General features: G+C 53.2%; 2 protein-coding genes across 2 annotated transcripts; one reads left to right on the top strand and one right to left on the bottom strand.

Annotated features, from left to right (window-relative positions):
• Positions 1 to 1564: 1564 nt before the first annotated feature.
• On the bottom strand, positions 1565 to 12126 carry LOC135187344 (fibrinogen-like protein 1-like protein). Its single transcript, XM_064165966.1, has 4 exons — positions 11983 to 12126; positions 5573 to 5701; positions 4313 to 4363; positions 1565 to 2681 (listed from the first exon to the last, which is right to left on the bottom strand). Exons 2-4 carry the CDS (start codon positions 5664 to 5666, stop codon positions 2053 to 2055), a joined length of 774 nt encoding a protein of 257 aa, XP_064022036.1. The 5' UTR covers positions 5667 to 5701; positions 11983 to 12126; the 3' UTR covers positions 1565 to 2052.
• On the top strand, positions 9597 to 11535 carry LOC135187752 (fibrinogen-like protein 1-like protein). The gene is made up of 3 exons (XM_064166760.1): positions 9597 to 9609; positions 10370 to 10474; positions 10804 to 11535. The coding sequence occupies exons 1-3, from the start codon at positions 9597 to 9599 to the stop codon at positions 11442 to 11444; spliced, it is 759 nt and encodes a 252-aa protein (XP_064022830.1). The 3' UTR covers positions 11445 to 11535.
• Positions 12127 to 12604: the final 478 nt, after the last annotated feature.

The following is a 12604-nucleotide window of genomic DNA, read 5'->3' as shown; positions in this document are numbered from 1 at the left end:
TTGCTGGTTGTCTGGGAGAAGAGATCAACCTCACCTGGCTACAACCTCCCTTCAGGTAGTTGTAGACAGCAATGAGGATGAACCTTGCAGAGTAGGGATATGGGTTGGACTTGGTGATGCTGAGGGGCTGCTCCAATCTGAATGTTTCTGTGATTCTGTGGTTCTGCTACTGCTTGATAAACTGCCCAAGCCGCTCTGGAGACAGCAGATGAGACCTGAGGACACACAGCAGCTCTGGAGTTTGTAGGAAAAGTGAGATGTCACTTCACAAAAGTGACACTGCTTAGAGGTAAGAGGAGGACACAAAAAAAAAGAGCTAAGGAGGCTCTCTGTGAGGATGGGACACCAAATGGTATCATCCCTCCCATCGTGCTGATGGGAACACAGTGCAGGTGCCAGCTGCTGCCTCTCTACTGTCTTCCACCAGACCAGGGCTGCACGGCTGGTACACAATCAGCAGCTCCTGGAGGGGAGGCCATGGGCAGAGGGTCACTGTCATCCCCAAACCTATCTTAAGGCAAGAGAGTTAGCACAAAACAAGAAAAGGAGGTTTCTAAATGCAAGCAGAAATTCCCAAGTTTGACAGCTGAGAACATTTTATTGGAGTTATTATCTCCTACACTGAGCACAGGCCTCCTCCTGAGCTGGCAGCTGCCTCCTCTTGCCTGTCACGCACCTCATGACTCACTGCAAAGGGGGCTTGAACAGGAGGTGGTAGGAGGCAGGCAGAGAAATACCACTTTAAAAGGCAGACACATGGACCCAGCAAAGCCACGCTGGAACCAAACCCCCCCACAAGCAGAATGAGATCATATAAGATTTGTTTTCACCCATTTTTCTCTGCCAGCCTATGTCTGTGGTTCTCTGTTTCTCTGAAGATGGCAGCTCTGATCTCACTGAGCCAAAGGCTGCACATCAACAGCACAGTGGCTGGAAGCTGAAATGCATGGCAGGTTGCTCAGAGACCTGTCCAGCCTGACCTGGGATGTTTCCAGAGATGAGGCATCTACCACTTTGTGTGGTGCTTTTGTCCTGCAGTCCCAAATGCCTGTCACAGCATCACATAACCACAGAATTGTCAAGGCTGGAAGGGACATAAAAGATCACCTAGTTCCAACCCCTCTGCCATGAGCAGGCACACCTCACACTAGATCAGGTTGCCCAGTGCCACATCCAGCCTGATTTTAAAGACCTCCAGGAATGAGGCTTCCACCACCAAACTGGGCAACCCATTCCAGTGTCTCACCACTCTCATGAGGAAGAACTTCTTCCTAACATCCAATCTGAATCTACTCACTTCTAGTTTTGCTCCATTCCCCCCAGTCCTATCACTACCTGACATCCTAAAGTCCCTCAGCAGCTTTCTTGTAGTCCCCCTTCAGATACTGGAAAGCCACAATAAGGTCTCCTTGCAGCCTTCTCTTCTCCAGACTGAATAACCCCAACCCTCTCACTCTGTCTCCTGTTCTACAGGAGAGTTGAGCTTCAGTGGTGAAAACTTTCTAGCACATTAACCACTTCAAAGATTTGGAATAGACTTGGCTTTTTTTTTTCCCAATGTAGATTTATTTGAGTATTTAACAACTATTAAGCCAGGAATGTAGAAGATACAGAGTGGGAATTTCACTGTGCACATCAATACCTTGAGCAAGGCCTTCAGCAAGTGGAAATTAGGTAGTCTGCCTGAAGTTAAGGATGCAAATTAACTTACAGAGCCATACAAGTCCACTGGCTTGGATGTTTCACATTTTATGTGAACCACACCGAGACCTGCAAAATCCAGATTTTGCAAGAGACTGCTCTGGTTAGTAACACAATTAAAATGATCTGACTCTGAGCAGAAGGATAAAGGCACAGTTGAGGAGTAGAGGGAATCCACAGGAGGGAGAAGAAGAGGAAAATGCTTTGTTTTCTTCAGTAGCTAGGATATGACCAACCTCACCAAAGACCTCCTAGTACACTGGGTTTGGCCATGGTGTGTTTTAACCTTTCCCATGTCCTTGCAGAGCCAGAACTAGATTGAGGCTGGACAGAAAGGACATAAAAGTGCCACTAGCAGTAGGGAGCTGTTTTGAGGAGGATGGCAGAGGCTTTGCAGTTCCCATTGCACAGGCTGCCCCACGTTATGGCCCCCTTGACGTTCAGCCGGACAGCATAACACGCCGAGTACCACCACCCACCCCCATAGCTGGAGGCACAGTTCCCACTGTAAGTGTCTTGATCCAGATCTTTAGCAGAGAACTTCATGTTGTCATGCACTGAGGAAGCACTGTTAGAGGTCATGGCATCTCCTGCCGACCCCGAGTAGGTGCCCAGCCTCAGCCGGTAGCCCTGGGACTCATCTTCTAGGTAGAAGAGGTTGTAGTCTGCAAACTTGGTGTTGTTTGAGGCATCTATGATGGCAAACCTGACCTGGTAAACCTTCTGCTTGGAGATCTGATGGATGTACTCAGTGCCCAGCCAGTAGTCAGTGAGCACGTTCCCAAAGCCATACTTGTAGGTGCTCCAGGACTCAGCCCAGGTGATCTCTGTGCTCTGGTGGTTCCTCTGGATCACTGTCCAGCCCCCCTCTGTCCCGTTCATCTCACAGTACACCACGATGGGGTGCAGCCCTGTGGGCTGGATCACGTAGACACCACTGGGGTTGCTAGCAGGGATCTCACTGCAGTCCTTGGGCCAGTCTAGGGCAAGAGAGAACATGAAGGAGCAACAGGAAAAAACAACTGAGTCTGCTTGTCTGGCCCTGTGAGAGGGATTTTGCTGGGGGGCTGCAACATCTACTGCTGCACAACATCTACTGCTGCACATCTGATGCTGCACAACATCTGCTTCTGCACATCTACTGCTGCACAACATCTGCTGCTGCACAACATCTGCTGTTGCACATCTACTGCTGCACAACATCTATGACTGCACATCACCTGCTGCTGCACATCATCTGCTGCTTCACAACATCTACTGCTGCACAGCATCTAGAGCTGCACATCTACTGCTGCACAACATCTAGGGCTGTACAAAACATCTACTGCTGTACAAAGCATCTGCTGCTATACAACGTCTAGCCTTGAGCTCTGTGGTAACAGGTTGGACTTGATGATCTATGAGGTCTCTTCCAACCTTGGTGATACTGTGATCTAAAGCTGTACAAAACATCCACTGCTGTACAACATCTAGAGCTGTACAACATCTAGGGCTGTACAAAACATCTATGCTGCACCACACCCATGGCTGTTTCTTACTGTAAGTATAGACAGTGCAGTGACAAAGGGAATGTGCAGGTATTTTGAAGGTATGCACATGAATTTATGTCTCCTGGCTCAGACTCTTGCATCCTCAGCTTTCCCCAATGTTCAGATGTTTCTCCTCCCTCCTAACAGTACAGAGGTCCAAGCTTGGCTTGATGAAGACACTCATTAATGTAGTTGTGCAAAAGCTTAAATGTGCAAGTGGGCAGCCCTGGCATGCACTGCATGCCTGGGGTCAGGAGGGAGAAAACCTCATCCCCTTGGCATTGGACCCTGCTGGCCAGCTGTGACACCTCAGCAAGCATTGCTTGGGAGGCACAACCTCTGCTTGCTCTGTGCAGAGCTTCACAGCTGAGGAGAGGACTCAAGGCCTGTAAGTGATGGCTGCAAAGTCCTTTGGGATTTGCAAGGCTCAGTTCAGTGTGAAGCTATCACAAGCAGCATCTGAGTGGCCTTGCCATGTGAGTCATTGAGAGAGTCCAGTAGAAGGCCACAAAGTTGATGAAGGGAGTGGATCACTTCCCTTGTAAGGAAAGGCTGATGGACCTAGGGCTCTCTGGTTTGGAGAAGAGGAGACTGACAAGTGACCTCATTCATGTCCACAAAGATGTGCAGGGCAGTGTGGGGAGGACAGAGCCAGGCTCTGCTCAGTGATGTCCAGTGGCAGGACAAGGGGCAATGAGTGCAAGCTGGAGCAGAGGAGATTCCACATGAACAGAGGAAAAAACTTTTTCACTATGAGGGTGACAGAGCTCTGGAACAGGCTGCCCAGGCAGGTTGTGGAGTTTCCTTCTCTGGAGACTTTCAAAACCTACCTGGACTCATTCCTGTGTGACCTTCTCTAGGTGATCCTGCTCTGGCAGGGAAGTTGGACTGGATAATCTCTAGAGGTCCTATCCAAGCCCTAACATTCCACGGTTCTGTGATGTGCTGTGGAGGAGCACATCAAGTCCTGCCCCCAGGAGCTTAGGCAGGTTATTCCCAGGTTCCTTGCTCACCCACTGCTGTTGGACCCATGGTGCTTACACCTCCCCTTGTTCCCCATGGGGTTTGGGGGGGACACTTACTGCTCTGCTGAGAGCCAGCCACTCTGCTCTTTGCATTCTCTCCATGTTTATCTGTGTTGGGAAAAAAAAACAGAAAGAGTGAGGTGAGCATTCCTGTGCCCAGCACCGAGGTCCCCCCAGCCTCCACGGGCACTTCAGCAAGGCCACTGGGCTCCTTTTGATTCCTACATGGTAGCTTTGGGCTGTAAGCTCTTTAAAGGGATGAGCTACTAGGAAAGGTAACACTGCAGTCACTGGGTGGCTGCCCCTTTGGTCCACTCAGCACTGTGCCTTTATGGGGTTGCATGGAGTGGACTGCACATCCAAGTGGTGATGGATACAAAGATGCTTCTAGAAAGGAGGATTGAGAGAGAATTTGAGTCTGTGTGGTCTCAGGCCAAGATTAAGCTGTTGAGTGATGTTTCTATGAACCTGCATTGCCTTTCTGAAGGGATTCAGGCATTCACTTGGCTCATGAAGAGCTTCAGAAATGCTCAGGGAGAAAAGGAGCTCATGGCATGTAAGGCAGCAGGGCTCTCCTTAAAGAGAACTGACAGCACTCCCCTTCATAAGATGTGCTCTCTGAGAGCCCGCAGTGGTGTGACCTCTGTCAGTGGTGTGACCTCTGTCAGTGGTGTGATGAGTTTCCTGTATCCTGCAGCCATGTGCAAGCATCAGGAAGCAGCTTGGCTGGTCACAAACACAGCTGCTCTGAAGTGCCAGGGCTACAGGTGAACTGTAGACTATGGAGCAGAACTAGAAGTGGGTAGAGTCAGATTGGATGTTAGAAAGAATATCTTCTCCATGAGGGTGATAAGACACTGGAAGAGGTTGCCCAGGGAGGTAATGGAAGTTCCATCCCTGGAGGTGTTTAAGGCCAGGCTGGATGTGGCTCTGAGCAACCTGATCTAGTGTGAGGTGTCCCTGCCCATGGCAAGGGGATTTGAGCTGGATGATCCTTGAGGTCCCTTCCAGCTCTGACAATTCTGTGATCCTAAGAGAAAAGGTCCTCCTTTGAGTGTCTACAGCTCTCTGGAAGAAGCTACCACATACAGTCTTGTCAGCAACAAAGAAAGTTGAACTACCACATCTTGTGGTGTTTGCTTAAGATCTGAAACTGGAGGAAGATTTGAGGAGGTTCCTTTTATTTCTGAGTGTGCCTGCTCTTCCCCAAGATTGTTTTCCACATCTCTATCTCTCTGCAGAGAAGAGAGCTCCCAGTGCTTGGATGAAGAGAGCTTAGGATGTAAGAGAGAAAACACATAGCAGGCTGGGGCTCACCTGAATGCAGGTTAATGATATCTTCTGGATTTGCCTTCAAAGTTTGCAGGTTCTCGATGTTCAGAGCAAGAAGAGGAGCCAGCAGGGCCAGCATGGAGGCAAGGAGCAGGAGACTGGAGCGACAAGCAGCTGGAGAAAGAAGACACAGAGTGAGCCTGGAAATGCAAACCCTCTAACTAAATCCAAACTTACAGAGTAGACAAGTCCACAACACTAATCACACTTTTGCTTTGCTCAACAGCAGAAAAAGAAGCATTCTGCAAAGGTGGACATCCCCAGAGAGAAACAGTGGCTTTGACCACAACCTACAGGTCTAAATTGGCAGCTTCCAAGAGTGGTGTCATCCTCTCTTTAGCTGTGGTCTGAGATAAGCAACAGGCTCTGGGCCCCAAAATTGTTAAGCCAGCATCAGTGGCAGGATTCCCAGTCAGGAATGGAGGAGAGAGAGTGGAGAGGGAGAGTGACAGAGACCTACTGAGGTACGGCTGGAATAGAGTTGTCCCACCCTGCTGAGGGCAGAAACAGTGGACATAGCAGAGCTGCACTGTGGGCAGAGAAGCCCAGAGGCAGGCAGAGGAGGAAGGAATGCCCAGGCATATGTAGAGAGCCCATCCCATCCTATCCCATCCCAACTCACCCATGTTGTCTCTGTGAGGCCCCTGTGGAGTGGCAGCTCTGCTGACAGGGTGTCCAGCTCTGCTGTTTTATAGGGCTCAGAAGAGGAGGTGGGGCCAGGTGGCCCAGACTACAGCACTCACCCTCCAGTTGTCATCAGGGCTGGAAATTTATGGTTTGTTTGCCTTCATCCCTAAGGAGCTGTGCTCACACCCCAGCTGCTGCACTGCTGTGATAAGAGGTCCCAGCCAAGCCTCAGCAAACAGCAGCTGATGTTCACTCAGAATTGTATGAAACAGGTCATAAGGATTTTCCTTGAAGTTGTTATTACTTACAGGATTTGATGTCAAACACTGTGGGGACATCTGTGACCTGGGCCATGCTGGATATCTCTGTTGGACATCCTCCAGGGTCTGCCTACCCTGGCACAGTGCCTTGCCCAAGAGGGAGCTGTGGCAGTGTACTGCAGGAAGTGGTTGCCTTCCTTTACTTGGCACTGGTGAGGCTGCAGCTCAAATTCTGGGTTCAGCTTTAGGGCTCTCACTCCCAAAAGGACATTAAGGTGTTGGAGCAATTCCAAAGAAGATCAATGAAGCTGACAAAGGATCTGGAGAGCAGATTTTCTGAGGAGCAGCTGAGGGCACTGGGGGTGTTCAGCTTGGAGATAAGGAGGCTGAGGGGAGACCTTCTGGCTCTCTACAGCTCCCTGGAAGGAGGCTGGAGTGAGAGGGGAGGGGGTTACTTTCTTCTTCCAAGTAGCAAGTGGTGGGACAAGAAGTAGCAGCCTCAAGTTGTGCCAGGGGAGGTTTAGGTTGGCCACTAGGGGGCATTGCTTCTCTGAAAGTAGTGTCAAGCTCTGGAATAGGTTGCCCAGGGAAGTGGTTGAGTCCCCATCCCTGGAAGGATCAAAAAGCTGCGTAGATGTGGTGCTGAGGGACATGGTTTTGTGGTGACCTGGCACTGAAAGGCCATCAGTGACACCAGTCTAGGACCATGGTGAGGTATCCATTGATGGTTTGACGCCAGCAGCTGCTGGAGCATGTCCCTGCACCAGGGATGCTCCACAGCACTGTGGGGGACCCACATGGGCTCTGCTGCCACAAGGCTGGTGCTGACTGTTTGGTCCCATGCTGCCTTCACCCCTGGTGCTTCACTCCCAGGTGGCATTTCCACCTCTGCTGTCCTCCAGGAGACCGGCAGGTGGTGGTGAAGGTCCCAGAACAAGCCCAGCCTGCCACCGTGCCAGCACCTCACTGTGCCCTGCCTGGCCCCTGCTCTGAGACACTCCAACGACTCTCCTTTCAGCAGAGCAAGGAGGGTGTTTTTCACCAAGGGACTTCTCTTCCCCTTGCCCCACACCAGCCCCTTATAAAATCACTATGTCCAAAATGACACAGAAAAGGGATTATTGCCAACTCCAGTCGGCAGTTCTCTCTGCCATGCTGTTGGACAGCAGCAGGTATCTTAGACCTGTTCCAAGAGTGCTCCTCAGCAGTTTCCTTTCAAGGACGCAGGAGCTTCCCAAAGTGCCATGACAGATAACCTGTCAGGTAACATTTCTGGCAACCAGGCTCTTCCCAGCCCTTGGCACCAGTCCACTCAAGTGGGACAGGAGCAGGACTGGCTCCCCATACCCAACCATCCACACTAAAGCTGAGCTGCCAAACTGTGGTGGACACTCCAGCCTGCCACTGCATGTGAGCACTGGGGTCTCCCTGCCCACTGCCACCCTTCGGTGCCTGCTGCCACCCTCACTTGATAGCCGCAGGAGAAGTGCTTGCAGCAAGACCCCCATGGTGAGCCCTCCAAGGTGGCTGTTGGAGGAGCAGTGGTGGGGCATGGGCAGCCTCGGAGCAGCAAGGCAGGCAGAGGTGGCACATGGAGCTGAAGTATGGAATGAGGGAGAGGAAGTAGGGGAGAGAAGAGAGCCTCCCGTGCAGACTGGCACAGTCAATCGCTCTCTTGCTCCCCCCTGCTCTCACTGCCCTGCTGAGATCTGCAGCCGAGGGAAGTGTCACCTCCTAGAAGACAGAGTGCACTGCAGCCAAAGACCCAGTGCTGGTGACACGCAGGGATACAAATCGTCCCAACAGGACTGACTCGGTGTGGGTCCAGCCAGCAGGGGGTGGGTGAGGACCTGCTGATGCTTCCCAAGGCACTGCGTGTAAAAAGCGAGGGACAAGAGTGGCACAAGGTGGAGGCTCCAGCCTGCTCCTGAAGGGTTGCTGAAATACCCTGCAGGAATTCATGAAATGAGCCAAACCTCTCCTGACAGATGTGGTCCCAACAGCTGTAGCTGCTGCTCGACAAGCTGGCCACGGATGCCTTTAAGATGCCCTCCCAGACAGCAACTCAGCCAGGACCAGGCTGCCAGGGCCATGCCCACCTCACACGCCCTGGGGAAGAACAGGAGGTCAGCAGAGCTTTCCTGAGCCTGTTTCTTCTCACTAAGACATTTGGGCCAAAGCAAGGGAAGTGTAGGGGCAGAGGCAGGCATCTCCCCAGCCTGTTTTCACTCACAGCTACCCCAAGCATTTAGGGGTCAAGGATGGCCTCTAGGAAAGGGAACTGCCTTCAGCCTCTACTGACCACACAATCACAGAATCACAGAACAGTGAGGGCTGGAAGTGACCTCTGGAGATCATCCAGTCCAACCCCCTGCTAAAGCAGGGTCACCTACAGCAGGTTGCACAGGAATACACCCAGGCAGGGTTTTTAAGTCTCCAGAGAAGGAGACTCCACAAGCTCTATGGGCAGCCTGCTCCAGGGCTCTGTCACCCTCACAGCCAAGAACATTTTCCTGAAGTTCAAGTGACCAAGGTCATAAAAGGCTGTCAGTATTGGCAGCCCAGCTCTGGGGCTGATTTCTCAGCAGCTCTCTGCAGGGAAGGAAGCCAGGACAGACTTCTGGCCATCACAGAAGTGTGGTGACATGCTGGGAGCTGGTTAACTGTTGACAAACCATTGCCTGAAAGCCCTACACTCTTTGATCTCCAAATGACACCAATCTCCCCTGTGCCCTCAGTGCTCACACTGCCTCCCTTCTGTTTGCCTTCCCCCTCTCCTTTAGCTCCTTTATTGCCCTGCAGCAGTTGGTAGATCCCCAGAAGGACCAAACTGCTGGGCAGGTCTCCTGTACTGCAGGTGATAACCACCCCACAGCTGGAGCTGTGGAGTAGTTTTCTTTTCCTTGGAAAAACACCTCAGGACACTTTTGTGTACCCTTGAGCAAAGAGAAGCCAGCAGATGTGCAGACAATGATTAACTTGATCTGTGCAAACAGGGGAGCTGAGATCCTCACACAGAGAAGGTGTGGATAGGGAGAGACCCAGGTATAAAGGGGCAGAGGCCAGCATGGAGTTGAGGCAGTGGAACTGACTGCTCGGGCTCCTGACGTCTGCTCAGCAGCATGACAGTGATGGGTGAGTTCTCCTCTTCCTGCCAGCTCCCTCCCTGCAGCACTTGCAGCTCTGGGGAATGCAAGTAGAAAAGCAAGGCTGCCCAGGGCCATGGTGGAGTCACCATCTCCAGAGGTATTTAACCACTGTGCTGAGGGACATGGGTTAGTGGAGACCTGGCAGTGCTGGGTTGGACTTGGTGAGCTTAGAGGTCTCTTCCAGGCCAAACAATGATAAGATTCTCCAAGCTAAGTGACAGCAGTGGGGGATCAGGAGCTGAAGACAATATCCAGCATCTGTCCCACTCCTCCCCTTTCTGTTCAACCATTTCTTCCTAGCTCTCTGCTGCCGCTGCTGTCGTCGAGTTGCCTCCTGCGTTGCTGTGAACGGCAGGCTCTGCACCTGGAGCGACAGGTCTTACACACCAAACTCAGCTGCAGTGCTTTGAACCATTTGCTCCCAATGCCCTTAGCACAGTGACTTCTTCCCCCAAAAGAATTCCTTTTGCCTCTAGACCGGTAGAAAAACAACCACAAGCCACATGTAGGAGAAAGATGAGAAAGTGTGGCTGCAGGTTTCTGTCTGGTGCAGGAAAGGGGCTGACCAGGAAGGTGATAAAGCCACTTCTCACCTCAATTGACCCCTGCATGAGCAGAGTCTGCACCAGAGCTGCAGCTCCCACCATGCCAGGAGACCCCATGGTTCTGCCTTCCTTGGGCTGAGGTCCTCAGGGGCCAGGGGGCTGCCCAGGGATCCTGGCAGTGATGGGGACTTTCCTTCTCAGGGCTCCAGGCTGTGACAGCTTTGCTCCGTGGGAACATTGTCCTGCCCATCGTGGTGGGGACACTTCTCTGCATGAGCCCAGTGTGTGCAGCCAGCTACCAGACCGGTGAGTATGGCTGCTGGGGGGACAGCCAGCGAGCTGCCAGCTTTGGGTGCAGTTATGCTGCCCATCACCAGATGCAGTCAGGTTCCAGGGTGCCGGGTGCAGGAGTCCCCCTGCCTGCAGCCACAGAGTGACAGCAGGACCCTGCATTCAAACCCGAGCTGCAAAGCAGGGCAATTCTTGCCTCTCATTGCCAGCAGATAAGAGTCCTTCCCAACTCACTGCACTGGTGAACCCAGTGAGATCCAGCCCGAGCAGCACTGGCAGCACTGCCCGCAATGCCAGCACGTCCTCCAGCACAGGGCCCTCATGTCTTGCTTGATCTGCTGCAGGGTTCCTCCCAGACTGCAGCCATCTCCACACGAGCAGCCGCAGCGGGGTCTACGTCATCCAGCCCGCAGGGTCCCCTCCACGCGTGGTGTGGTGCGACATGGACACCGAGGGCAAGGGCTGGACTGTGGTCCAGAGAAACACCTACACCACTGAAATCACATGGAAGGAGTCCTGGACCACCTACAAGTACGGCTTTGGCAACGTGCAGGGCGATCACTGGATGGGCACCGAGTACCTGCACCTGCTGACCCAGCAGGGCACCTACAAGGTGCGCTTCGTGGTGCGGAACAAAGCCAACGTCACTCACTACGCCGAGTACGACATCTTCAGCGTGGAGAGCGAGGCCAGCGGGTACCCGCTGAGGCTGGGCCGGTTCCTGGGCATGGGTGTGGACTATCTGACTGCCTATCACTCATATGGTGGCACACACGACAACATGAAGTTCAGCACGACCGACAAGGACCAGGACCAGTACAGCGGGAACTGCGCCAACTACTACTCCGGCGCCGGGGGCTGGTGGTACGACAACTGCCGCAACGTCCTGCTCAACGGCAAGAGCTACATCTACTGGCCAGAAATCTGCCCGAGTGCTGACTGCTCCTCCTCCCTCATCCTGGTCAAACCCACAGACGTGTGCTGACCGTGCCGCAGCGCCCAGCCTCCCGGGAGCTTGTGGGAGTGCCACCGCCCCCAGCTCAGTGCCCCGTTCCTGTGCTTGCCAACAGCCCTGTGCCAGTCCCGCTGCGCATCCTGTGCCGCTCGCAGCTCCTGCGCTGTCTCCAGCTCTGGGGCTCAGGAGCAATCGCTCAGAGCCTTGGCACGTGGAGCAGCTTTGCCCAGTGTCTCAGTGCTGGCTGGCACTGGGACGCAGGCACTGGTTTGGGTGGGTGCACCCACACCTGTGCTGGGGAGGGGGAGGCCATGCAAGTTCCCCTCCCTGTGCAATCCTTGTGCCCCTGCTTTGCCCAGACCCTGGTCCCTCCTCTGGCCCCACACACCACACAGCTCTGCTACCCAGGGTGGGAGAAATCAGCTACAATAAACCTTGGAGCCAGACTTTGCTGCCTTGTGTCTACCTGCCACTGCCACACTGCACACACACACAGAAGCAGCGGAGGTCCCTGGGTGGTGGAGGGTGTTGGGAGGATGTGTTCATGGTGGGGTTCCATTTGCCTCACCTGTTGTCTGAGGCTCACCCTCCTCTTGCTCCGCTCCATCCTCCTAGTAACAAGTGATGGGACAAGAGGAAATGGCCACAGGCTGCACCAGGGAAGGTTTGGGTTGGACATTAGAAGAAACTTCTTCATTGAAAAGGTTCTCAAAGCCTGGAGGTGGTTGAATCTAAAAGACACAGAGACATGGTGCAGAGAGACATGGTTTAACACCAGCCTTGGTAGAGTTAGAGAAAGGTTGAGCTTGATCTTTTCCAACCAAAATGATTCTATGCCATGCCTGGGGGAGCTGCAGTGTCAGCACCGTCCTTCAGCAAGGGCTGGGGAGGGCCAGGGTGCCCTTGAGGGACATCAAGTCACCAGGGGGATGCCATGGGGAATGGGTCCCCTCAGCAGTGCAGGGCTGGGGGCTGGGAGGGTCCCAGGGGAGTGGAGAATCCTGGGGTGAGCAAGCTCATGGTGCTCAGCATGGGCTCCCTGCAGCAAGAGGCCAGGTGCTGGGGTCAGCAGGGCACTGCAGCATGGCCAGGGCCTTCCCTCCCTAGAGTGGTCAATGTTGGATGGCTGAGACTTGCCAGGACCTATCTGACCACAGATGATCCATGTCTGCGTTTTGGACAGAGGGCAG

This window comes from Pogoniulus pusillus, chromosome 27 (genome assembly GCF_015220805.1).
Source record: "Pogoniulus pusillus isolate bPogPus1 chromosome 27, bPogPus1.pri, whole genome shotgun sequence".
Classification (NCBI taxonomy): Eukaryota; Metazoa; Chordata; class Aves; order Piciformes; family Lybiidae; genus Pogoniulus; species Pogoniulus pusillus.
Note: the sequence above shows the minus strand (reverse complement) of the source record. Positions and strands in the feature narration are given on the sequence as shown.